At 38.7% G+C, this 27,906-nt stretch overlaps 1 protein-coding gene across 1 annotated transcript in view; it reads left to right on the top strand.

Moving 5' to 3' along the window:
- Nucleotides 1–124: 124 nt before the first annotated feature.
- Nucleotides 125–27,906, top strand: part of LOC104506740 (roundabout homolog 1-like) — a gene marked incomplete at its 3' end in the record, with an annotated part of 45,871 nt that continues 18,089 nt past the window's right edge. Inside the window, exons 1-8 of the mRNA XM_010147796.1 lie at nt 125–196; nt 3,400–3,571; nt 11,109–11,306; nt 14,679–14,705; nt 17,390–17,432; nt 21,018–21,172; nt 24,374–24,709; nt 27,155–27,262. Coding sequence (XP_010146098.1) covers nt 125–196; nt 3,400–3,571; nt 11,109–11,306; nt 14,679–14,705; nt 17,390–17,432; nt 21,018–21,172; nt 24,374–24,709; nt 27,155–27,262 — 1,111 coding nt within the window. The remainder of the gene's footprint in view (nt 197–3,399; nt 3,572–11,108; nt 11,307–14,678; nt 14,706–17,389; nt 17,433–21,017; nt 21,173–24,373; nt 24,710–27,154; nt 27,263–27,906) is intronic.

The raw sequence follows: 27,906 nt of genomic DNA, 5'->3' as shown, positions 1-27,906 counted from the left end.
GCCCGCGGGCGGTAGGAGGGGGGGGATGGGGGAAGGCAATTAAAACGGCCGCCGTAAATCAAAGCGAAGGGTCTACATTCGGAATTAAAGCAGCTACCTTCTTGCCTTCATTACAAGTTGAGAAATGCACACGCAAGTAGAGAGGGAACCGTACCTGTTTGAGAACCTTTTTGTGGCTCAAAAGACGTTGGCCAAGGTAATAAACACGCTTAATGAGTTGAAAAGCTCAGGGATAATAATTAACAGTGTGACCATATGAGTAAAGTTTGCATAACTGGGTAGCTAAAATAAAATGGAAAACTTTCCAGTAAAGATTGTGCGTGTATAATGCTAAATGTATTTAGCGTATAGAAATTTGTCTTTCGTAGCAGCACAGCTCTCATTATGCTATGTAATTTCTAACAAATTGTAAGTAGTTTATCAAATATGTATTATTTGATGTTCGTTTGGTAACGTATTTGTTTGCAGTTCAAATTGTTTTGCCGTAATTTACATAGCAAAGTAACTGACGCTTATTTTTCCTGAGCGAGCTACAGACGTATGAAATGTCTAGTTGTGGATATCCAGTAGGCTTTATAGCCACAGAGAGGCAGGATCTTGGGTTTCGGTCTCCTGCAAATGCACGTTATTGAGAAAAGTTTTTAAAGGAGAATGTCTTGAGTGTTTTTTCAGCTTAAAACACTGTGCTGTAGACATATATTCCTAGCCATCAAAACTCATTCTGCTATTCCTTTTTTCCTCAGTAGAAAAGGGAAAGGGAAGAGTTCACTAAGCTTCATGGTCAATTTAGGATAATAAAATGCCTTTCAGAACCTGGTCAAGTGGTAAAAGAACCAGTTTACAGCTTAGTTTCAGATATGTAATGTAATTGAAATAAAAAAACAACCTTGCAAATTTACTTTACTTAAAAGCAGAGCTTGAGCTGAAGAGATGAAATTATTTCTATCAGTAAACTGCATCAGAGGAATGTTAAGGTTGTAAGGACAAAACAATAAAAGTCAGGAAATTCGCCTTTCCGAGTGGATATAATACCTAACATACCTCCTAGCATTCAGAGGTAATAGGCTATCAGGTGTAGGAGCAAACGTCTTGTAGTGCTTGTGTAGCAGTAGGTGGCACACTGGCACGTTTCACATCTACATTTATTGTGTGGATACCAATATTGTCCTTTGTGCTTTTCACCATGAACAGGAAACTGACACAATGAATATATACATAATTGCTGTTTAAGTTGGTATATATAATTTATATTTTTGTCTAAAAAATAAATGCAGAACCAGTGATTTAAGACTAAAAACTAATAATGAGACAAGAAAAACAAAGAGGGAAAAAAAAAAAAAAGAGACAGTTTTACAAGATTTCTGTTTGGTTTTTGCCTCCTGTGTTTTCTCCCAGAAAAAAAGGTATGCGTATGTGAGGGATTTCTTTATTTCCTCTCAAATAGTGTCTAAGGCAAGAGTGTACCTACTTTAATTGAAGGATAAAATAAAAAGGAAGGAGGATACCATCTTAACTGAAGAAGTGCTAGTAGCACACACAAAAAAACCAGAAATTCAGATCACAGCAGAAGTCATTTCCTCCTTCCCTATTATGGAGTTAGAAATTCTCTCATTATACCAATTCTTTCTTCACTTATGTGTCTACTATAATGTGAATTCCTCCTTTCTTTGTAAAACTAAAAATTAGTTTTCACTCGCCTATTTAGGTATACAATTAAACATAATATGGAAGATACTGAACCAGCTGATGTTTAACCTAAGAATCTTGTTTTCCGAATTTCTCCATGTATTTGAGCACTGTAGTAGTGCATATTTACAATTACATAATAAATTGTTTTTATTGTTTGCACATATGCCATTGTACAAGATGGCAGTAACAATTTATATGACATAGGTAAAAATATAGATTTAAATCATGTTCCTCACTTTATCTAGTTCATACTTACATGAGAGCATCTTCATGGACCATCCTTTAGGACTTCAGAGCAATATAATTCATTCTGCTAATAATTGTACAACTACTACTGATGGAAACAGTCTCTACTTAATATCCGAATATAAAAAGGAGATTCTGTTCTCTTCATGTGCAGCAGCAGTTATGTATATGCTGCATTGGGATTCTATTTCAAAGGAGCTTAAAATACATTTCAGATCCTCACAGTGTCCCACTAGCCTTGTTTAAGGCTTTGGCATCCAAAGGAGCAATGTCTAACAATGTCCTGAAGGTGAAATAAAATTTCCGGTGTCCAGGCAGAAGGGGCTCTACAGAAAGGGCCCTAGCAATTGTGCTATGCGTGAAACTCTAGCTCACTCACCTGGCAGTCTCCACAGCGGCAGAATTGCACGAGGGAGTAAGAGCAGCTATCTGGGTACTAAATCTTTCAGGAGCTCCATATGTCAGCAGCAAAATTTTCCCTCCTGTGTACAATCAGCACAGGTTCAGAAATGCTACTGTCCCCAGGAAAGTTCGCTTCTTCACAGAAGCAGTACTGAATTTAACTAACTTTCTGGATAAATATTCATTGTAGAGCAGTACATTTGTGGAAAGGCAATGGAAAGGAAATAAGCACAGCTTCATCAATTTTTTAGCAGATCTAGATTAGCTGCTACTTCACCTTTAATAGCAGTTGGGAGTTCAACCATACTCTTAAAAGCATTTGCTGCGTCAATGGTGCAGGCCTAAAGAGATAAAAATATCTCATCATATTGTTTCTCCCAATCATTTAATATCGCTGGTGTAATTTTTGAAGTGGTGAATTGAAGTCATTAGACCTGTGTCCTGATCTCAGCCAAAAAATGAGATCTGATATCATGCTGTTTTCTCTCAATAGAAGATTGCATATTACTCAATCCTTGCCTCTTGCTGCCATTTAAAAAAAAACCCACAAAACAAACAAACAAACAAACAAAACCCAAACAAACAAACATAACATTTGGATTCCAGGTTGACATCGGTTCTCTTGTGACATCGTGTGATGAAAGACTTGCCCTTGCACTGGAGTGAAGAAAGCCTTGCTTGATGAATGATTCCTGAACAAGAGAATTGCAAATTCATTTAACTGAATGCTCTTACTTTGTTGTTTATGTGAACAGTTCTTGGCTACGGAGCTTCCCTTATTTGTTCCGCATTAATAATGCTTTTAGTTTTATTAGCACTGATGTCACTGGTTGAACTGTAAATGAATTACCATAAACCTATCAGATAAGTTCAGTAGCTGGAGCTGCTCTTGGAACAAGAAGTATCTTTTCAGTGCCTAGGACTGTCATACATGATGCAGATGTTGAGAGTAGTGGCAAATTCTAAATTTCTTTATCCCGCAGAAAAGAATGTGTCATCCTTCCTTCTACTTACCCTTTGGTGTTGAATTTTGAACGTTTATACATATTTACTTCCCTGCAGGTTTGGTGCCTTGGCAACGAAAGTCGATACCATATCAACAGGACGGTAGATGGTTCGACCTTTTCTGTAGTCATCCCCTCCCTAGTTCCTGGTATTCGATATAGCGTAGAAGTGGCAGCAAGTACTGGGGCAGGACCTGGAGTGAAAAGTGATCCCCAGTTTATCCAATTAGGTAAGCCTGCTGGTAATCCTACCTGTTGGTTTCAGTGATTTTTGTTTGTTTGCTTTCGTCTTTTATGGCTCCAGAAATTCTTTCAAGACAAGTGAAATAGATAGCGTTACTTGATCTCTGGAATAGCAGGATTTGACATCTCTGGTTTTAAACTTGCCTTAGAACTGCATTCTAAAAATTGGATTACAACAGCACAGGTTGTTTTAAATCTCACAGTTCAGCAATACGTTTTGGTTATTGATTTTTCAAAGTGAATTTTCACACTTAAGACTGGTGTAATAAAACATGCAGGGGAGTAGGAACCACTAAGTGTTGGCTCACTTTGGTTTAGGGATGTAATTTGTCTTGATCAGATTTTATGTTTCTTTACTGAAGCAAAAAAACAAGTGCATGCTAAAATTAGTTACAATAAATACAACTATATGTGAAAACCAGTAAATAACCTGAGTACAGGAAAAAGAGGTACACAGATTTTCAATAATCTTGACCTCCTAACTTCATTTGCACCAAACATCTCTCTGACATAAATGCAGATCAGGGACGTTGCTCCTGGATATATCCGAGAGAACTGCATCCTTGCTGCTGGTTATCTGAAGGTTATTTAAAGTAGTTTTAGGTACAGTCATATGCTGCTTTACCCGTAGGCCTGTATCAAAATGCTTTATCATTACAGTATGGAATTGTGGAAGCAAACTCAGCATGTTGCTTTGGACTTTATGTCCCATCTATCTCTGTATCATTAGTAGATCTTCCTTGTTATTTCACTTTTTTATATTTAAAAATCTATAATTACTTCATGTGAAAACAAGAGCAAGCAGCTAATATATTCTCTGGAAAATTACATGTACATTTCCTCAGCTATTAAAATGAAGGTCATCTTTAACTTATCTAACTTATACAGGCATATGATTCCCAATTACATTAATAAGAGATTTTACGACAAAATTAGATACAGCTTATGTGATATTCCATTAATATGTGCAAAACCCCATAGCTATTTGTTGAGTTGTTCTTTCCTACAGCCAGCTTCCATTCACAGCTTCCTACAGCCAGCTTTCCAGGCAAAGTCACGTTTGTCCTATGTGGCTTAGTTTTTGAAAATTTTAAATTAGTGAGACTTATGAGTGTAAAATAATGGGGTAACCTCAGTGTTTAAAGACCATAAGCTACTTTTTTTTTTTCCTCTTTTCTCTGATGATAAGCAGATGTTAAATGAAGATAACTTTTATAATAGCACTTAATCACTTTGGGGTTTTGGTAAGTGGATAAAGAAACAAATGAGACTGTTAAGGTAAGATATTTGCCTGCTTCTGAGTTCCTGGCCTTTAGTGACACTATGTTAGAAAGGAAGAAGCAGTCACACAGCTCAGAGGGTGTTCAAATGTGCAAGTCTGGTAGAATCCATTTATTTCCTTGTGGTGAGGGTTTGCTTTCATAATCTATACTCCTTGCTTCCAGTGTGGCATTTTGTCATGGTTTATGCCCAGCTGGTAACTAAGCATCACACACCCGCTCGGTCATTTCCCCCAGCAGGATGAGGGAGAGAACCAGAAGAGTAAAAGTGAGAAAATTCGTGGGTGGAGTAAAGACGGTTTAATAATACATGTGCAATAATATTAATAATAATATGTAAGGAAGACACCAAAAAGAGAAGTAAAGCCCAAGAAAGAAAAGTGAGGCAAATGAAAACAAAAACTGCTCACCACCACCAACCAGTTGGTCCCTGAGCAGGAGCCCTCCTGCCCAGCTTTCCTTCTAGTTAATATGCTGAGCATGACATCGTATGGTCTGGGATGTCCCTTTGGTCAGTTGGGGTCAGCTGTCCCAGCTGTGTCCCCTCCCAGCTTCTTGTGCCCCCCCAGCCTCCTCACTGACAAGGCAGGATGAGAAGCTGAAAAGGCCTTGACTCTGTGTAAGCACTGCTCAGCAATCACTAAATCATACCTGTATTATCAACACCGTTTTCAGCACAGACCCAGAACATAGCCCCATACCAGCTTCTGTGAAGAAAATTAACTTCATTCCAGCGAATACCAGCACACATGGCCAAAGCTACATAGCCTGTAGTAAAAATCCCATAATTTGGACGTTACTTGGCATGGACCGGAGTCTTGTGGAGATCCGTGTCGCTAGCAGCACAAAGAAATCCCTCGACAGTGCTGCAGTCCGTTCAGCAACAGTAGGAGGCTGCTGAGAATTAGTACTTAAATTTAAGAGTACGCTTTAGTAGCTCAGAATGACCGAAAATGATGAAGGCAGAAGAATGGCTGCAGTTTACCTGACTCTACCCTGTGATAAAAGTTCTCCTCCAGCACCCGCAAGGAACCACATTCTTAGTTCTTGGATGTGCTCCCAGCATGGAGGTGGAGCAGACACTGGAGTTTTCTGGTAGCTCTTCTGAAGAAAGAAAATTAATTTGTTGATTTCATCAATTGGCACTTTTCACGAGCAATAAATTACATGGTTACAGAGAGAGGGAAGGGAGGCCTGGGAGGGGGAGGAAGGAGGACTAAGGATGCTACTTTTAGAAGGTTTGGAAGAGTCCTGACTCGCTGTACCTGTGGGCAGTCTGTGTGCTGTGCAGGGTGCTCAGGGGTTTGTGACTGTGAGAAATGCCTGGGCAGAGTTTTAGTAGCGGGGTGGTTGTCAGGCAGAAGCTTCACCCTTTGGAGGCCCCCTTCCAGAACAAGAGGGGAGGACAGGAGAAAGTGGATTCTCTGAGAGCTGAAGCGTGCAGTCTCAGGCCCATGCATCAGCCAAGCTGTGATAACTGACCTTGTGCAAGCACTTAACCTGTTACAAAGACAGGTACAAATTGTAAGCTCAAAACTCCCTCGTTTTCCGTGTCTCAGCTGACATGAAGCAGCTCACGGAGCTGCGGTATCCCAGACTTCCTGTGCCACTGGGGACAAGACAACAATATACTTGCTTGTTATTCCAAAATCACCTTTCAGTGTTCAAAATCATGAGATCAACTGAAAAATCGTGTTTCTTCTTAAAACACTCCCCTTTGGGCTTCTGAATTTTCCTCTTGGCTTTTGAGTGACCTTTAACAGCTTTCTGTGGAATTCCAAGGGCTGGAAAACCATTTGTTTGTTTTAAAAGAAAAGTTGATATTTTACGTAAATGAAGACTGTAAGAACTTCGGTGTCAAGGAAAAAAAAAATCCTATTTCGTGAGAGCTAGCCAGAGCTCCCTGTATTGTGCTTTTACTCCTGTGCTGTGGAGAAAAAATATCACAGATTTTTGATAGAACTTTTTTTCTTGTCACTACATGTAACTTCAAGACGTTGGTTACAAAAATACTCCGTACGGAAACGTGAGAATTACCACCACAAATTGTGATTTTCTGATCTCTAGCCTAGCTGTTGTGCAGTGATGGCATGCTACTCATGATAGCTCAGCAGTAGTACCTATGCTTGTTGGCAAATAAATGGTGAAATTGGAACGTACTGCAACATATTTTGTTCAGGGTACCAGCTCTGAGAAGGCCCACAACTGCTGTTAATGTTACTCTTAAACACATAATTTGTATGAAAATATGGTATGCAGTTATTATTAAGAGATACCTGCACAGCTGTTATAAACATTGAGTGCATTATTCAACCAGTGGATGTCTCAAGTGTACAAAACACAAGAAAGTCTCATTGAATCTTCATTAATCTAATTGCTTCATTTAGGAGATATGATTTGTGAACTACCTAGCATGCCTTTAGGGATATTATTCTGTCAAGTACTTCTAAGAGTGGTAGTTATAAAGGGGGCTTTTTTGTTGATATTTTTGTCTTGTGGCCTGCAAACGACTTGAAAAAAGTGGTCTTTTTGGTTTTCCCTCAGAGCAAGCCCTTCCAAACCAGTTCAGTGCTGTCTCCTCACAAACTGTATGCTCTCAAGATTGAAGTTAAAAGATGTTATTTTTCCAGTTTTGGGAATGTATACAACTAGAAAGGAGATAAAACAGCATATTCTTAACCTGGTAATATTTTACCCCCCCAAAAAAATCGTATTGCATCATGTACATATATTTGAGGAAATACTCTGGTATTATGTTACAGGTTCCAGATGGATTGCAAGTTTTGAATTGCCAGAATTAGCAATGTCAACAAGACTTAGATCTTTGTACTTACTGTTTGTACATTTTGTGTACTAAATGAGTCAGGCATATGGAAAAGTACCATTCCATAAGTTATGTATGTGTATAGGACAAAGTTAAGCTTGCTTGCACACCTGTGAACCTGGAATTTCCTGTGATTTTTTGACTCTTTGGCATTCCATTCTTGATTGTTTATTAATCTTTTATTTAACAGCTTAAATGTTAGGGTTTACATTGTTATTATTTATATGAATATTTAACATTAGAGAATTAGAGGTCCCAGTTCTTCTCGATGTAAATTCTAATTAGATTTTATTGAAGTTTGAAACTTGGAGGTTCAAGATGGTCAGATTGGGTAGCTTGTGAGCAATAGCCATAGCAACATTATCTGTGATTAAAAAGGCGGCTCTTATCTTGGGGTAGCGAAGAAAGGATGAGTCACTGTGATAATATGCTGGTTTCAGGGAGTTGTGGGATCGGCCTGCTCCAACAACTCTGAGGCATTTTCAAGTGCGTTAAATGCTGCGGCTGCTGCTCTGGCAGCAAGATGCACTTTGCCGTAGAACGTTTATGTTCACTTATTATTTTGGCACGTTTCCCTGAGGAGTGCAAGCAGGAACAGGAATGTTGATTATGAACCGTTTATATCTCAGTCAAAGCTTCCAGAAATTTCCTGGGACAAAGAAAGAATACTTTTTCTAGTTCGAGAGCTTTTTCCCTGACTGATGGTTTAGGATCTCACAGGACTGTTTCAGAGAGGGAAGAAGCCCTTTGCAAAGAAAGGCATCCAAGATACTGTTCATGGAAATTTTTAGTATTGAGGGAGTCACTAGATTTCATTCCCTTTGCTTTATAATTAGCCTACTTTCTATTTTTCAGTTATAAGAGGACCAGGACATGGGTCAAATGTGGCCTCTTGAAAGCCCTTCCATCTTCTTTTCTGTGATGCTGTTTATATGACTGTACATGAACACATAGACGTTTTTTCTTCAGTCTGTGTGTAAATATATACCAGCTAATTTAATGTATTGGGCACTAATAATCCACCCATGTACAACATGCCATAAGCCAAGTTTCTTAAAAGCAAATATATTTCTATGCTGCTCTTACACTTGCAGTGGCTAGCAAAATAATACCATGAAATGAATCGTAGTTAAAAATTAGAACAATAAATGTTCAAAGAGATTCTTCAGAATTTTCTAATGTTCAGACATGCATTGGCTGAGCAATGCAAAATATGTATAGAAAAGTACTGTCCTTCTGCATGGCTGAATCGTCACCATATTTTAAAAACATTCTTACTTGGCTTTTGAGGTTGTGATTGGGTTTTTTCCCCTGGATTTACTGTTTTAAATATATATACTTAAAGGACTAGAGAAAAAATACTTAAGTGTCTTCGACATTTATGCAGGACCATAGGTTTCCCTGAAATCTTTTGTTCTATTCCATTAAGATGTTGAAGGTAGTGTAGCTGTGTAAAAATATAGTAATAGTAGGCTTACTCATTTTGAAAAGAGACTGATGTTGCAAGTTTTCATATCTTAATATGGCCTCAGCTGCAAAGAGACAAAAGATGAGATAGCGAGTGACAGATTTAATTCATTGGTCACAGTATACTTTATACGTTTAAAGCCCATCTGGCCACTTGTGGGGAACTTCACTTGGCTCTCTCCATAAAATCTGAAGCGACCCATCTTAACCTTGCACAAATAAGCATGAAATCTATAAACCCACCAGACACAAAGGGTGTATTAGTAAGAAATGAATGAGTCTGCCTGGTGAACTTTCAGACTAGGCAATGCACTTAGGATCACAGAAGATAAAGGGACCTGAAACCTGAAAGAAAATTTCCAATAACATAGCAGTCAAAGACACTGGTGATTCCTCGGCAAAATAGGCATTTGACCTCAGTGTCGCAAAAACTGAAATCTAGAATTCTTCACTGGAGGAAGCCGTTTTTAACTTAAACATTTCCCATTCTGAAAGGTATACTTTTCCAGGGGAGGTTTGTTTTTTGTGTGACTTGTGATTCCATCTCCTGTTTGTATCGCAGTTTCTTGTATTTTGTTTAGGCTTATTTTGGAGTAAGGCAAGACATGACATCATTAAAAAAAAAAAAATCTGTTCACTCCTTACTCCGTAGGGCAGACAAGGTTTTTGAACTAAATAGGTTTTCATTTATCTGGTTTAATTATATTAATAGAATTAATAACAGCATCTTTCTCCTTAAAACTCTAATCTCTCATTCTGAATCTGATGTCATTGCCCATAGTAAAAAGCAGCTAACTGTTGGCTTTACACAAGAGGAAAAATGGGTATTTCAAAGACTAAGCTGTGGAATGTGTAAAGCAATATCCGCTCTGAATAAAGGTTTCAAATTCTTTCCCTCACCCTTTGCAGTAATGAAGTTTCCAGGAAGCGCTCACTTGTACTGGTAAAGAGTCAGGCAAGCAGTATTTTGTCTTTGAGTTGCTTCATTCCAGTTAGAAAGCATTGGTCACTGACTGAATATTCTTACTGCTGTTCCTAAAAGGTTCTTGGTAAAATTAAGTATGGAGGGAGCAGAAAAGGCTGACTGTTACAGGTGCTTTCTTTATTTAAAAAAAACCAAAGGTGTGTGAAAAAATATATGTTCTTTATTTATATGTGGAATATTTAAGAATAAACTAGTTTTGAAGAAGGCTGCTCGTTCGATAATCATGAGACTGCTTGACTATCGTTACGAATTCATAACTCCTTCAGTTATCCTTTAGCTTCTTCATGCACATGGGGAAGGCAGGATTGGTTATTTTATACTTTTACTTCTTTATGTGCTTTTAAATATTCAGTCTTTTCAAACGGAGGTCAAAGTGAGACACTGCAAGGGGTACATTAGGCTGTGTAATACAAGATTTAACTCATCTGTCAGAAACTGCTAAATTAAAATGTATCCCTCAATATCAACCTCATGTGAATGTACTTTTTGAATTTGTAATTCTTCTGTGATTTCCAGTTATGAGAGTGGATGTTTGGGTAGCTGACTTCTACTCAGACACAGAGATCAAAGAACAGACTATGCATGTTTCATACTTGAGCTTTTACTTGCTGTGTTCTTCGCTGGCCTCCATTGAATACATTTCTGATGCAGGTGTTGCTTTGCTAAAATAAAAATTAGAAAATAGGAGTCCCCAAGTTTGAAATTTATGAGCCTAACTTTCTATCTGTATGCCTAGTAGTCTGATTTTAGGAGTGTTCATAAACAAACAAAAGTCATCCAAGTTGGTGGTCCTGTCTTGTATGGAAAACAAACCATTTCTATCTAGACCTGTAAAAGGAGATTTTGAAGAGCAGTCTTAAGGATTTTTAGCTTGAAAAAGTGGACCACTGTTATATCAGTTCTTTTCATGCTGCCTTTTACAGTTCCTCATTCAAATTAATTGGCTATTTTGGGTGTCTCTTTTTCAGATTCCCATGGAAACCCTGTGTCTTCAGAAGATCAAGTCAGTTTAGCCCAGCAGATTTCTGATGTAGTAAAGCAGCCTGCCTTTATTGCTGGAATTGGTGCAGCCTGTTGGATTATCCTTATGGTCTTCAGCATCTGGTTATATCGCCACAGGAAGAAGCGAAATGGACTCACTAGTACTTACGCTGGTATTAGAAAAGGTGCCGTATTCCGTATCCCGGTCCGCTGGCTGCTGAATGCCTGCTTACTGGCTATTTATCATCCATCTCTTGTTCTTGTGAGACTCGATGCAGGAATTACCAACTTACTTCACAATACTTTCAGGAAGTGTGGGTCAGGGGCCAAGGCAGAAAGCGACAGTATTTGCATAACGTGTTAAAACCTGGCTTTAAAGCGTAAGCCTTTAGCAAAACACCTACCCTTGCTTTTCATAAATGAGAAGTGTAAAGATGGATTTAAGGTTGGGAGCTTCCAGTATGCCCATGCTACCTGACACTGTACCATCTGGAAAGGAGCCAAGTGGATGGTAGTTCATTGTCCCTCCTGTTCGCTCCTTTGCTTGCTGCTAAGAGTACTAACAGTGGTGTACAGTGCAGTAACGCTTTTGGTGCGTGTACTTGAATTTCCTTGTGTTCCGGAGGAATGTGGTGAAGTGGCTGTTTGCAAAAGCACAACAGTCAGTGACTGCTTTCCAAGGCTCTTTCATAAACACTGTTGGGAGACCCTTCATTGGGAGTGAATTCTGGGGCTATCACGTCTTGCATCTGCATTTAGTTAGAATGGCAGCACTGGGACTAACTTTAAGCACTCTTCGTTTTCATGTTATTGATACCTTTGATATCAGATTGTCGGTGGGCAAGCGGTGCTTTACAGTACACTCTGTGACAAACAAAGCTACAATCTCTACCTGGAAGATCTTCTGGAATTAAAACTTGATTTCTCCTGATTCAATAGCCTTCTGATTAAGCCCTTAAGTTAAAGCTGAATTCAGTGAGCTACAGTTCATTACGTCTCAAAGCAGTACCTCGCAGTACCTCTTACATTACTGCCTCATAGAGGGAGAACCGTAAATTCTGGAATGAATCAGAAAATGGGAGGTCCTGCTTTTGAAGGAGTAGAGGGAGAAGGTTTGATATTTAACAATCAAAAGATAGACCTAGGCTTACAAAGTGCACATATCTTAAGGTATGGAAAGGTGTCGTGAGATACATCCTTCAGTCACTTCCAGAAAGAATGATGGGCAAGAGAGAGGCAAATATAACACAGATATTTTTTAAACAGTAACAGTGTGATGCTGTGAAAAAGAAGCAGTGCTAAAAATAGCAACTGAGTGAGTGGTAACATGGAAATAGTTCTGGAGTGTTTCAGAGTTGGTGTCCTCCGTGCTATTCAAGTATAAATGCCCGCGGTAGACTTCAGGCACAGTGGTTGTAGCAGAATGGTAACCACAGAAATCACGGATTAATTTCACCTTTGATTTTGTTCTGCTGGGATTTCTTAGACACGACAGACCCCGACATCTTGCTGCATTGGCCTGCTCTGTTTTGTTTTACTAATAGCATGCTGCCATACTGCCTCTCTACGGTTCTATCAAACTAACATCACTGTGCTTTCAGCAGTACCTATGATTAAGCAAAAGGCATACAATTTGTCCTTAAAAATGGTTACTTTAATGACATAAGCTATTGTTCAAAACAGCTGTGTTTTTCAATATCTGTAAAAATATCTTTTGTGTAACGTAGTGAAGATTTTAATGAAAATACACAGCAAAGTAGGGTCTGCATCTCCATCGTAAACTATTCTTCAAGAAAAAAAGCCGTCTTTAGTGAAATACAAATTGCAGAGTAGTTTGCCGCTCTGCAGTATGTCAAGTCAGCCCTGCCAGCCCAAACTTTCTTCGGTCTTGCATTTATTTATTTATTTTTATCTCGAGCTTCCGGCCTGACATCTGCTAAAATACTTCACTACTCCCACACGTGCATATTGTACTAGCACTCTTACACACTCAGAAGCGTTTATTAATAGAAGCTCTGAGAATTAAGCTGTTCTTTCATGTGGTAGCGATAAAGATTTCATTTAGTTGAACCTCAGTTCCTCAGTTCCTTAAGAAACTAAACTAGGTTCAGTACTTAGCTCACAGGAGAGTAACAAGTCAGTAGTTTAAGATTTCTTTTCATGTCTTTGTGACTGCAAATTAATTTTGAGACACTTGATTCTCTTTTGAGTAGCTCTGGTTTAAATGCACCTTCTATTTTAATGAAAGCTTGTTACTATGGTTCTATATTTTTGAATATAACTAAATTAAACTGGACTGTGTGAAAAGGCCTAGCTCAAAGAAAATACAGTGGAATTCCCAGGATAAAGACCTGTGCTACAGATGAAGCCTGAAATGGGTAAATACTCAGAGGTTTTTGAGGTTTTTTTTTTTGCTCAGTGTCATACTCCTGGAGATAAATTGCCTTGGTAAAAGGGTGGAAAAACTACAGCATATCCTAAATTATAGCAGGACGCTCTGCACTCCCCCAAACATTAGTTTTTAGAATAACTCTGAACAGTTGCTCTCCTAGCCAGAACCCTTCTGAGCTGGGTTTGCTGTCATTTGCACTTGTAAAAGGCTACTTTCAGCGAATATTTTATTGTTTCTCTTACATTACTCTTTGCTCTCGTTAAACCAAAAAGGGCAAATGTTAGCCTGTTCCTGCCCATCAGTGTTAGAAAAACTGTACTGTCTTGTCAACAGGAGGGGGAGCATGTGCTAATAGGAAGAGCAGATGCTGGTGCTCTGTATTTGGATTAGAGATCCTATTGATCCAAAGAGGATTTATAGTAGCTGTGAAAGTGAGGATTGTCAAGCAATGTCATTGTTCTGTTGTTAACCTTTCCCTCTTAAAGCCAAGGGTTGAAAGGTAGTAAGGTGTTACATCTAGGGAGATCTTTTGCCTTTTTTGGTGATTAATTAAGGACAAGTCTGTTTAACAGTCTTGTCTATGAAAACAGAAATTAATTGCTGCAGTAGATTTAGTGCCTTTATTACAGTAGGAGTTGGTGCACTCCTCAACTCAGAGACAGTAAAAAAGCAGTTCTCTTTGTTCCTTTATATGATTATTATTTCCTTACTGAATACTTAAGTGTGCCTATTAGTTCAGCGTAGCGAGCATTTACTTAGTGAACTGCAGATAAGATTCAATAGGACCATGATAAGGCTTTGTTAAAGAATTTGTCACTCTGCATTCTAAAATGATTTACAGTGGGGGAGGTTGGTTTGTGCTAGGATTTTAGGGAAAACTTACAGTACCAAACTGGGGGAGTATTTGAAAGGCTAAACCACAGTCCGGTCCTCTCAGGAGCACAACAGAGTATCAAGCCCTTTTTTCAGAATGGTACCTGCAGAGACAAGCTTCTTTCTGAATCACAGATTTAATTTTATTTCTATATCAGTGTGACTGAACTACTGGGTTAGTTATATACATTTGTTTTACATTCAGCTGTCTGCTAGATTTATACTAATGTGGTATGTTTCCCTTTCTCTCTTCAGCTTAATAACCAGTTTGTCTTTTGTTTTGATTTTTCAGTCCCGTCTTTTACCTTCACACCAACAGGTATATATTTGCACTTTTCCGCCCTTCTTTGTTACTTTAGCATGTGTTTGTGGTACTGTTTCTCTTTTCCTGACATAACCAGCCCAGCTGTTCTGAAGGGGTTTTAAGCAATTTCCTTAATGACAGGTATCACTATTTTGTTCTCTAAGTAGTATACATTTGAGTTGTAGCTGGCACTTGTTTTTCCCTTTGTGTGTACCATTTTGTAGCATACCTTGTGATGCAAGCTTACCATCTTGTAGCATGATCCCATCAGTTTGTACAACCTGGGCTCTCTTCTTGCATCGCAATGGAGGAGTGTGGCCTTCTGCATCTAGTGATGCAAAAGGTGCTTCTGATGGAGGGGGCATGGCTTAGCAGAGCCCAGATGCTGACTTGAAAAGGATTCAGTGGGATTATAGTTGCTGAAATACTTGCTTCTTTGCTTTCCTCTGAATCTGCATTAAACCATTCTCCTAGGAGTTGTCTGCTTGGGAAGATAGAGAAAATCAAAGTGTTAGAGCTGTTAGATTTCTTTGCTGGGTGCCTTAAACTGTATTTGTGCTATGAAATTTTAAAATAATCATCTTATTCTACATAAAGGTGCATTTCAAATTCAGGTTTAAAATAATCTTGTATATCTTTTTCCCTGGAAAGGTGCAAAATATAACATAACCCGAGCCCTAGCCCACCGAAGTCCGTGAGAGCCTTTCAGTTCTGTAGAGCTGACCTTCAGCCAATCCCACAGCCTGGCAGCTCAGCAGCTTTTCCCCTCCTGTAGATACGATTCAGTACCCGCCAGGATCCTGCATGCCTTACTTTTAGCTACAGCCTGAGTGAATAGACAGGTTGTTTCTTCCTCCTTTGTTCTAAATCCCTTATTTTCGCAAGCACTCTGTGAGACTCGCAGGACATGTATATCCAGACAGGGCAAAATCCACCTGCCCCCTCCTTTGCGGACTCACCTTTGCAGGGCGTATTAGCTCAAAAGTGGCACTGGGCTGATTTGGCCTCTGGGCAGCAGCTGAGTTACATCCTTCCACATTGGACCGCAGGTGAAGCAGCCTCATGTCTGTCTGTGTTCGTCCACATGGACCGAATCATAATGGGTTAGATTCTTATCCGCGTGCTTTTAATCACACGGAATGGTATCTTGTTTCAAAAGTCAGCCTATTGCGTTCAGGGGAGTTGGTTACTGATCGGCATGAATCGGTATGGTACTTAATGTTTCTGAAGTCCTTTGAGGTCCACGGTGGAGGCTAATTCAAACTATTATTATTTTGCTGTTACTTTAATTGGCTTAACAGAGGGTTTCCATTGCAAACACAATTGTAGCACGCTGCTGAAATTCCGCAGGCGCTGGTAGGTTAGCTAACATAGATTTTCTCAGTTGGATTCTTAACAGTAAAAGAAAATATAAGGCTCCATAAGATAAATCAGAGCTGCAAAATAAATAGCATTGAGATTTTTAAAGAAGAAATTGGGAAAATACACCAAGTATGTAAAACATTTAAAGGAAAAAAATATCAAGTCCTTTTTCAATCCAGGATCCCAGTCATTAGTTCCATTGACTCTAACTGGAACCAGACCCTCTTCTTTAGTATTACCTATAGTGAAAGACTTACCTGTAGCAATGCATCCGACATTTTAATCTTGTTATTGTAATCACTGCCAGCATTTATCTCTCTCTTGCAGACTCCCGGTTTGGAGTTCTTCTAAAGAGGAGAATTTGGCTGCTTTTTTTCTACACATTCCTAGTTGGAAAACGTAGAATGCAGAAGCATTTGCAGGGAGGCAATCTCCTTAACCCTTTTCAAACCCAGAGCAAACCAGCAAAATTTCTAGTGCTGATTCTACTGGGATGTTTGCATCCTAAAAGCTAACTTTTCAACCATGGTGTGGCTCAGCCATCCCGTGAAGGATATGCAAACCCTGCCAACAAAAGAAATGCATGTGGGCATCCACTTTGTTAATCTGTAATCTTCTGAAATGCTAGCAAAACTGTTCCTTCTAAATTACAAAGTATTCTTTCTGCCACACATGTTTTACCTAGATGTACACATTTAAATTTTTAGGTACAAGAGTATCATTAATAAATCCAACTGTAAAATGTGATCACGTGCAAAGCTTCTGTGGACTTTCAGAGTGCGCTGGTTCCATGAGTATAGCACAGTAACAGTCAGGAAAAGCATGTGTTTTTGCAGTAGGTTTAGCTGTAATGAGCTGTTGTTTACATTGGAAGTAAGGTCTGTTATAGAATCGTGATACCTCTTTAATCTTACCAAAATAATAAAGTAGAGCAAAGCTTTAACATCTAGCCATTCATGAAATAAATATATGACCTAAATTCTTCCACAGAGTAACTCCACTGAAGCCAGCAGAGTTATGTTAAGGATAAGTTCAAGCTGATGTATGGCTTCCTGCTTTCTTAAGCGATACATGTGTGTGCGAGTGTGTTTTTCAGAACAGAACTGAAATGTAAAACTTTGTTGGAGCTGAGACTAGCAGTTATCAAGCAACACAAGTATTATGTATAAACCAGCATTTGGGGGAATCGCTTGCAGAATGAGACTCAGAATTCATGTACAAACAATGCACGTTTATTGTCTGAGCTAAAATGAAACAAAGGCAAATTTAATACTGCTATTTAAGGAGTATTTTATTATTTTTAAATTATTTCCTTTTTTTATCTTTAATTATTTCAGTAACGTATCAGAGAGGAGGAGAGGCTGTAAGCAGTGGAGGCAGGTAATTATGTGCTTTATTTTTAAAACTATAAATCCTGTGTGGCTAAATTCAAGGATGCTAGGATTACATTTGTCCTTGTAAGGGATGGCAGAATAATCGCTTGCAACGATATGTTTTAATTTGTCATATTCATTTATACATTTTGGCCATATATTTTTCTGTTCAGAAGGATGGTATATGGTTTGCAATTTTAGGTTGATTTCCTCAGAATTGGGTTACAGTATTTTTACCTTTGTTAACCTGTAAAAACTGCATCTCAAAAAATGAGCAGCAGAGGGAGCACTTTAACTTCGAAAGAGCTGGTTTACCAGCTGATTAAGGGAGTAAAAGTAATTAAGTCGTGGCATTTATGAAGATTGAGAAATATAGCGGGTTCACATATACTGTGAAGAAAGAAAACGTTTACTGGAAAAAAACTGCTGAAGAAATAAATGGCTTATAAAGTGACTTTTTAAGAAAAAATTTGCTATGAATGCAGATCAGTTAAAGCATCGCTTACAAGAGATGGGCACTGAGGGAGAGGGAAACAGGTAGGTTTTAAAATTAAAGCCCCCCTCTTTGAGAACCTAGCCCATTCCAGACTGAGGATGGATTTAAGTAAAACATGCTTACTGGGTTCACGTTATTACTTAATGAATGGCAGTGGACCAAACAGTAATTTACATATCCTATGTAGAGGTGGACCTTTATTCACGAGACAAAGTAACAGTTTTAGCAGAAAGGCAGATGAAAGCAGTGTCACTTTGGTAGCACACGCTTTTTTTCTTCTAGGTCACATTCAAGCATGCCTTTTTATAAGCATTTAAAGATTTGGCATGACGCTGAAATAAACTGATATCTTAGAGAGCAGCTGGGCGATAAATTCCTATATCAATTCCTGTTTCACTAGTGGCATCTTATGATTCCTAATTTGCAAGACCATACAAAAATTGAGTAATGGTAAAGATTAGGCATAGAATTAAACATTCCCAGTGTTCTTGAATGCTGTGCAGCGGCAAGGCCACTCTGCTGTTGCTGCGGAACCTGGCACATTAGGAGCAATTGCCGATATCTATTCCCAGTGCTGTATGCTGCTGTGTTGTCATAGCCGTAAAACCATGGAAGAAAACCTCTAGAACAGTTACCATGTGATTTTTGAATGGACAAACCTGTAAATCACTGGGTTGCAGCCTTCACCCCAGGATAGGGAGAAAAGAAGAGAGAACAGAGATGAACCCTCTCCTTCCCTGACAAGGTTGTTCAAAAAGATACACAGTTAACATCCTTTGTGTTCTTTGTGCCACTGTGCTTTCTCACTCTTCCCATAGCACAGCCTAGACAAAAGCACGCTCACATACACTCAGAGGACAGAAATGAACCCAGAAGTGTCTACATCATATACAGTCATTTTGGTACTGCTAGAGAAGCAGCAACATTTTTTTTACTGTCCTAGTTTTAAGGATCAGTGCTACAAGCTGGCAGTGTAATTGATTCAAGGTACTAACATCGATGCCGCTATTGTTCATTTGCATATATAGCAAACGTGTGTGACGTTCTAGTGTATTTTTTAGAATATGAAACATACTTCTGCAATATAAAAACATAAATAAATGTTACTTTGACATATGAAACATTTACTCTGATCTCCAAACCTAACGTTTTCACTTCCTTATGTTATATTTGCAATGTTTTGGAGAGGTTTGGCATTTTTGTCAAGTGTGGTTGTGTGAGCCTTTTAAAGCATTCATTTTCAGAATTCAAAACATCACAGTGATGTATTTCAGCATAATCCCTACTTCTTTGATGCTGAAAAAATACCCATTTCTGTGTCAATCCCTTTTCTAGACAGGATTCAAGTAATGGTGATTGTGGGGAATTGACTCCAGCCAGCAGCTAGGCACCCACACAGCCACTTCTCAGTACACCCCAACCCCAGACCCAGTACAGTGATTCAGGGAATTTCCTGCAAAGGTTAAAGATCTCTGGAAATTATGATCTCTGATCATCGCCAGTCTACAGAGCTGTGGTGCAAACATCTCTTGCCTATAGTTCCACCTAAAGGGTTCCAATGAGTAGAGTTTTTGTCCAGTTATATACTCACCCTACATTTCTTACATCAGAGCAGTTGTGAATGCAAAGTAGGTTTTAGAAGCAAAGGACCTTTCACTGCCTATCCAGAGTGGTGGGGAAAAAGCAAGGTATTTCAAATCAGCTGGCCTGCTCACAGGACTACATAGCTGTACATTTATTTCAGATTTACAAAAGATCCTTGCTTAGTGCATATGTATTGGCTGGTTTGTTAGCCTGACAGTAAGTCAAGCCTCATCACCTCCTGTGTTAAATTGTCAGATGACATATGCAGTACAGAAATATATATACACATATATGTATAGATCTTTTAAATGTTATTCTAAGACTATGACTTAAGCCTGCAGCACTGGCAGACTATATCCCCCATAACTAACTGCATGCAGTTAGTATTCTCAACTTGCAGTTTAAGAGGTTTAGCATATTTTATTTTTGAAGAGCATCACATTTAATATTACAGAGACTAGTTTCTGCACTATTTCAAATGAGAAGTGGCTTGTTAAATCCTGTGATATAAGAGATTGTTCCTTTTTATTTATATATATGTATATATATAAGACAGTGGCTCAAGTTATCTATTTTTAAAAGCACCTTAGTTGACAGAGACAAATTTAAGTAGTTAGGGGATGCTACTTATATGGGACTTTATAATATGCCCTTGCATTTTTAGTGTGAGAACTGAAGAGGCACCAAAGATACTACAAAACATTCATCAGAGCGTCTTTCGCTAGAAAAATTCAGCAACTCGGAAACCAAGGAATGCTATTTCTTTCTGCTGATGGCAGAAATACACTTTATTCCAAATGCAGCCAATATGCAGCATTGGTATCTGGGTGTTTTTAAAGGTGTTGAGTATTCTCAGTTGCTTTAAACTTGCTTAGAAGCTGCTGCTGTTCCACACACATAAAGATGAAGTGAGTGTCTTGCTCATTCACTGGGATGTAGCACACACTCAGTGTGCTTAGTGAGAACCAAGTACTCCCAAGCGACAGAGGCTTCTGTAATCTGCTGTAGTGCTATTTGATGGTGAGGAGAACTTGGCTTCATGCATCACCAAGAATTTGGGTTTATTCACATCCAAACTCAGCTCTTATTTCCACATATCCGTCTGGCTTCCATGTGTGAATTTTCTGTTTGACTTGCCAATTTCCCCTTTTTTACCTTGCTGTCTTTAAGACAGGGACAAGTGGCAGAAAAAAAATAAAAATACAACCTTTCCACAAACAAAACAAAACACCCTAAAGTGACAGGTAAAGGTTGCACGCCAACGTATATGTGTAGTTCAGCAAACTGAACTGATGCTATCTTTGGCTGTTCAATTCAGGATGTCTTAGCAAGGAGCAGATTATATAGGAGACTAGAAACCATTAAATAATTGGATCAAGCTGTATTTTCGAATGCCCAAGCCTTTAATTATGTGATAATATTTTGTAATACATAACCTTTTGGGAAGAAAATAATTGCATTGTGAAAATGCTTTTGTTTAATTTTTGAAATGACCAAGCTTTGTTTTTAAAGGCCAGGACTCCTAAACATCACTGAACCAGCCACTCAGCCATGGCTAGCAGATACTTGGCCTAACACAGGGAACAATCACAACGACTGCACCATCAACTGCTGCACCTCTGGCAACGGCAACAGTGATAGCAACCTTACGACGTACAGTCGACCAGGTTAGATATGTTTCTACCTTGCTAAGAAATCTTCTTTACAGGGTATATACTTCTAATACCTCAGAGAAAGTACAGGTTTGTTTGGGGGGTTTATTTTCAATGCATTTAATCTTAATAGAGTTTCTCTTCTATGTCATGTTTATGCTTTTGGTCCCTTTTTGGATTCCTTTGCAGATAAGGCCATTTTTAAGTTGTTCTCTACATCCTGTTGCTTGGACGGAGAAGGAAAAGTACAAAAATTACACTAGTGACATTTTCATCCTGGTTTGGTTGTGATTGTAAGGAAGAAATAAAACATTGCTACAGTACTTGCAAGTCAGTCAGCTTTGGCACCTTCAAAACCGCCCTTGGGGTGCCATACAAAATCAGATAGCTAGTTTTCTGTCTGGGGCATGTGGGTGAAAAGTGAACTTCACCCTCTAAAAGCAATTACGCAATGTTAGGGTGAGCGGTAGTTCCCGGGACCTTGGGCAGGACGCAGAGTGCTCTTGAAGAAAACCTTTTGAGTTCCATGGGAAGACAGGTGGGGAAGCGCTAATTGTTGCACAGTTTGTTTTGAAAGGACCTTAGGTTCTTTTTGTTTTAACCCATTTTGTGTTACTGGTAAGGAATGAAAATGAGTCTTTTCCACTGCCAGCATCTCTAGCTGACTTTTGCTGGTAGCGTTTCCCAGCACTTAGGAGGTGGGGGTATAATTACCTGTAGTGGAGTTGCGTAAGTGCAAAACAGCATTACCTCCTGTAATTAATGCGAAACCAGTCATAACGTGATGGTGGAAATTCATCTCCCACATAGGCTGTCTGACAGTGACCAGTTACAGGTGCTTCAGAGGAATGTGAGAGAATTTAACATTGGAGACTTCCTGCCGGAGGATGTCGCATCCACAATTACCTATGTAAAAAGATTTCTGATACAGGGATACTCTATTGTGGCAAGCAGAGACATACCAAATTCTAGTAACTGAAACATAACAAATTCAGAAAAGGAAGAGAATGCACATTTTTGAGGATTGTGAACTATTATAACATCTTGTCATGAGCTGCACTGGCAGTTTAATTGTTATTGGTTGTATTGCAAAGTTATTCCTTCCTTTTAAGTAGAGCTTATGAGCTTGAGGCTCAAACGGGATGCTCACAGTTGTCTCTTCTGTTCTGGAAAATCTGACAAATGTTCTTAATTATGTCATCCTGGGCTTGGCTTATGCTCTGAAGCAGCAGAGTTGGATATCCCCTCTGTAGCTGTGAATATGCTAAGTAACTGTGCATTTCTAATTTCTTTTAAGTATAGTGCTGTCTTCCAAGTCTACAGACTGGGAATGGGTTGTTCTAAAAGTAGCTGCTATAAAAAATTCTAACAGAATAAATCTTCTGTTATATAGGTAGACCAGTTTTAAGTACTTTGTGTGAGGAATTCTAACGCGTCTGTGTAAAAAGAATGTACCTACTGCATATACCATATCGATTATTATGCCCTACACACAAATTGGATGTAGCTGAAAATGGAAAGAGGTGAAAATATATAAGTGACTCTGCAAGGATATTATAGCAAAGCATGAGGTATTGGGAATGACGACTATGCTACGTATATAATTGCTCTCTACAATACAATGGTCTTGAAAAAGAGAAAAGACTAGCATGGTTTCAGCAGGTGAGAGAAAAAGCAGAAATTAAAACATTTAAAAAATAGAAATCAAGAAGTTGAAGACTATGAAGCAATAACTAACAGCTCACATAAGAAAGAAAAAAACCAGTAAAACCTTCAAATAAAACAAGCCGGGGGGGTGGGGGGAGGGATGTGGTGTGAAATGTGCAATGATAGGTTGTATGTGGCGTGCTCTGATACTGTTCCTTAATCACTGAAAATATGGACCGGTGGTTTTCTTCCTCAAGTACTATTTTATTTCTCTTTTTCAGGATATATTTCTCAAAAAAGATGTATATATTAGGGCATACTCTTGAAATTCAGCATCTTCTATATTTAGTGGTTATTTCATTTAGTATAATGGTCAAATCCTGAATTTGGTACGTAGTTTTACTTGGCACCCTCTCCAGTAAATTAATTGTGGCCACAGGTTTTGAATGAAACTCATTAGTATAAATACCACATCTTTTAAAAGAGAAAAACTATATTCCTGGTGATTGTGATGTAATTATTGATGCATTAATCAGCTGGCAAATGAGAATCTTTGCTTAATGATTATTGAATGCTGATTTCACTAAGCCTTCTAACTGCTGACCCACAGACTGTGTTACTCCATTCAGTATTCTTCCAGTTGACTGGATACGGGGAGGAAAAAAAGTGTGTGGAGCTGCAGAGACAAGAGAACGCGGAAAGGCTGGCAGACAGGTTCACAAAGCAGTGGCCAGAGCATCCGTACATATCTAATTCACTCTGTGCAATAAGTAGTGATCTCACGATGCAGTGTCTATTAGAAGAATGAGTGTGTGCTGTGTACATGATATATATTTAGCTTACAAGTCAATGGTATTACTGTTGTATTACTTCTTTTGCACTATCCAAAGCAACTAAAAAGTCATAAAAATTCCAGATTGCTTTCCTGTCTTTTTGTTTCAAACTAAAGTATAAGATTGTACAAGGATTCTGTGATCAAATAAAGACTTCCTTTTGGGTACTGTTACCTTTCACATTGTACTGTTTCTCTTTAATTCTGTTGTGTGTGATCATTTTTCAGTCTGTTTTATAAAAATGTGTAGTATCTCTCTTTCTTATCACAAGCACAAGAAAGTCTAAATGCTTTTGAGATGAAATGAGATTGACTGTCATGTTTAGTTATTCCCACTATTAAGTTTTGGGTTTTTTTTCTTTTCCATGCAAATTATTTTCCTTTTGAGGCAAAAAATCACAGTTGTCGATTAGATATCTATACTGCTTTGAGAATAATGTTTAAAAATGTGAATGTTTATACGGCCACTGTAGAAAAAGCCCAGCAAGGTAAGTCATTGTAGATACAATTGAGAAGGTTTGAATTTACAGTGAAGCAAAGCAGTGAACCCTGCTTTTGAAGCAGTAGCTCGTAAGGTAAATAATGCTCTGTAAATCATTTAGCTAGCTGCAGTATTTCTGCTTCATGGATACAAGCTATATAGTGATGCACTAAACATTTTTTAAAGGGAATTTCATTGGAAGTATAGTGTAAGCGAACAGAATGACCTTTTCCTTTTTTCTTTCCTCTGTGGTTAGCCGATTGTATAGCAAATTACAACAATCAGCTGGACAACAAGCAAACAAACCTGATGTTGCCTGAGTCAACTGTATATGGTGACGTGGACCTAAGCAACAAAATCAATGAGATGAAAACCTTCAATAGTCCAAATCTAAAGGACGGAAGATTTGTCAGCCAGCCTGGGCAGCCCACTCCTTATGCCACCACGCAACTCATCCAGTCAAATATCAGCAATAATGTTAACAATGGCAGCGGGGATACGAATGAGAAACACTGGAAACCCTCTGTTCAGCAAAAGCAAGAGGTTGCACCCATACAGTACAACATTATGGAGCAAAACAAATTAAACAAAGGTGAAGAGCTTTTAGCTTGTTTCTCCTCTTTAGGCATCAGAGGAGTTTTGACCTTCTGTTGCTGGGAGTCTAAAGCTTTCAGGTTCAGCAATTACAGACTTCTGTGGTGCTTTTAGACTTCTCCCTGTTTAGATTTAGAAATCCACAGTTAGCAGTGTCAGAAAGTTAATTAGCACCACAATAACCTCCAGATATTGAATTTATTATAAAAAATAACAAGCTGTATCTTTAGAAAAGACTTAAATAAAATACATTTCCTATGGATTTGAGATTAATTTAAATTTAATAGTAGTTAAGGGATTAGTTAGGACAGAGGCCAGATATTTTATTCATAAGCCAGATGCACGCTAGTCACATTATACTCTACCTTAAATTTTAAATAGGTCAACCCACTCTTCTCACTTGTAGATGGAGACTAATTAAATCTACATGTTCATGTAAACGAATGAAATTTTGCATATCAAACTCTGTAAAATTGTATTGTGTTGTACACTGGGGACACAAATGGAGCGATCCAATTCATTTTAGGCTTGTTCCTAGCAAGCTTTCGATTCACATGTTGAGAGGCAATGGTGCCACACACAGTTTTGGAAACTAAATTCCTTTATTACCTGACTGAAGTCTGTGGATCCAGAAGCTAAAAGTAAATTTATTTCAGTGTTAACGGGAAACATCAGAATGTACTTCCGTGGCCTTGAGGGCATGTTTCTTTAATATAATGCGTGGGAGTTGAAAGAAATAGGTATGTCATTTCTTGCTAGTCCTCCAGGCTACCATGCAACCTCTTTTAATAACCTGATTTGCAAAACAGTATCCCTAGGAACTGGACCCATTCTAACCTGGAACTTTTTGCATGGATTGTTGTAACTTGGGTGATGGCATAGTGATAAGTTATCCAGTAAAAAGATACGTTTCATTACAGGAATGTTGATTTCTCTACTGGACCCATCTACTCACAGAGGAGTTCAAGGGGCAATATAAAATGTGACACCTTCCCTTGACATAAATATGTCAAAAGAAAAGTCAGTTATTGTGACTCTTTACTAGAGGGTGAAAGCTGTAATTTTTTTGTAATTATGTTTTCTTTCATGAGCTGTGTATTACATATCTGTTTGGGAATTAAAACATGTTTGGTTTTTATGCACTGGAAGATACTGCACCTTTCAAACTGTATATATTACAGCTGCATATTCTCTAGCATATTGCAGTGTGGAAAGGCCCCCTTAAAGCATTGTCTGCTGACAGTCATATATACATATTTCAGAGTGTCGATTTATTGTTTATCCTCTGTGTAAACATATGCGGTATGTAGGGCTTCAGCATGGTCTCTGGAATGTAGCTAGGCTGAGAAACTATTACAGAATACACTCTGGTGTGGAATTTATCATTTTGCTCTTTTTCCCATGCTTACATTATCACGAATGTTTCTGCAGCAGATGGGGACTGGATTCTTAGTTTTGTTTATTTTTGTGTTGATTTGCTGGTTTATGAGTCAATATTCTGATCTTGGTTTTCTCATTTCCTAAGTCAAAACCATCTTGCTGATGATTATACCTATAGCTTTTGTGATGGGAAATAACTATTTTGATGAGTTACATGCTGTGCTCCATTGTCACTACTTTATGTCCAGTGGTTCTGTTTATGACACAGTTTTATTTGCCGTATGAAGAGTAACTCAGCTCCTTTCTGTTCTCTGCAAATTATAATTCCTTTTTGGCAAGAGAGTACTGTTTTGTCAGATGAGAATTTTGCTTCTGATAAAGTTTTACAGATCTGGTTGCCAAATCTAATTTAAAAGTAGCATATGTATATCAAGTGCTTTGGAACTCCGCAAAAGAAGTTATGGCAAAAAAAGGCCCAGCCTGTAGCTAGAACCTGCATGACCCAATGTAAATAGAAATCTTCTTGTAGCCAGCAGGCATTGAACAAAGACCTCTTCTGTTGTAAACCAAATGCAGTGGAGCTGCATTGTTGCTTCCAGCAGATCATTCAACCCTTGTAAAACAGGGCTGACGCCTGTGTGGGTTTGTCACCTTTGAAATACAAAAAGTAGCTATCACAGTCCAGTGGCTGCCCTGCATGCATAAATTAAGCAGAGACCATGGAAAATCAATCAAGGTGACAGTCTGTTCATATGCAAAATTCTCACACAGGTGATATATGAATCCACTGAGACTTAATGGTTGCAGAGTCATTACAGCAGCCCTGTGCATAGGACTTAATTTTACTCCATTTTTGCTGTGGAGCTACCAAGTTCCAATGATTTTCCTTAAACTTAGAATTAGAGACAAGATAAAAATACAACATGATTGTAGGACGATTTTCCCTTAAAAAAAATAGTTTGTTTCTTCTCTTTGTTTTCGGGAGACACTGCTCTATGAAGCAAGTCTATAAAAGTAGATGTGTTTCGGAAGGGTAGCATTAACCATACTGTTCAACTTGCAGATTACCGGGTGAATGACAACATTGCTCCAACTATTCCGTACAACCAGTCATACGACCAGAATACAGGTGGATCCTACAACAGCTCGGACAGAGGCAGTAGTACATCTGGTGAGTATCCACAGTGTTTACCAAACCTTAGGGTGTTTTTGTGTTTGGATGCTCTAGCCATAGTGAACACTAGTTACTGGTCTTGCAGAAGGGATGGTGGGGAGGAAACCACTGACAGTAATAAGGCACAGGGATGTTAAACAGCATAAGAACTGGCCCAATAGGTGCCTACATTTCTGTTGCATCCTCATGATTGCTTAGTGCTATCTAAATGTCAATGAAGTAATTGATTGTCTAAAATTGTGAGTCATGAAATCAAATAGAAGTTGGATTTCCTAATATTAATGCTCTACTGGTTAATACGATTAAGCCAGGATGAGCGAGTGGGTGAGGCCATCTACCTGCAGAGAGCAGCAGCCTCACATTCACAAACCCTGGTCCTCATGGGGGATGTCATTCACCCCGATATCTGTTGGAGGGACAACAGAGCAGGGCCCAAGCAAGCCAGAAGGTTCCCGGAATGTGTCGATGACAACTTCCTTCTCCAGGTGATAAGAGGAACCGACAAGGAGGGGACCTTGTCCTCACCAATAGGGAGGAGCTGGTGGGGAATGTGAAGCTCAAGGGCAGCCTCGGCTGCAGTGACCATGAAATGATGGAGTTTGGAATCCTTACAGAGGCGAGGAGGGGGCGCAGAAAAGTTG

The sequence above is a fragment of the Eurypyga helias genome, unplaced genomic scaffold, assembly GCF_000690775.1.
Source record: "Eurypyga helias isolate BGI_N326 unplaced genomic scaffold, ASM69077v1 scaffold8770, whole genome shotgun sequence".
Taxonomy (NCBI): domain Eukaryota; kingdom Metazoa; phylum Chordata; class Aves; order Eurypygiformes; family Eurypygidae; genus Eurypyga; species Eurypyga helias.
The sequence above is the reverse complement of the archived record's forward strand: the minus strand, read 5'-3'. Positions and strand labels throughout refer to the sequence as shown.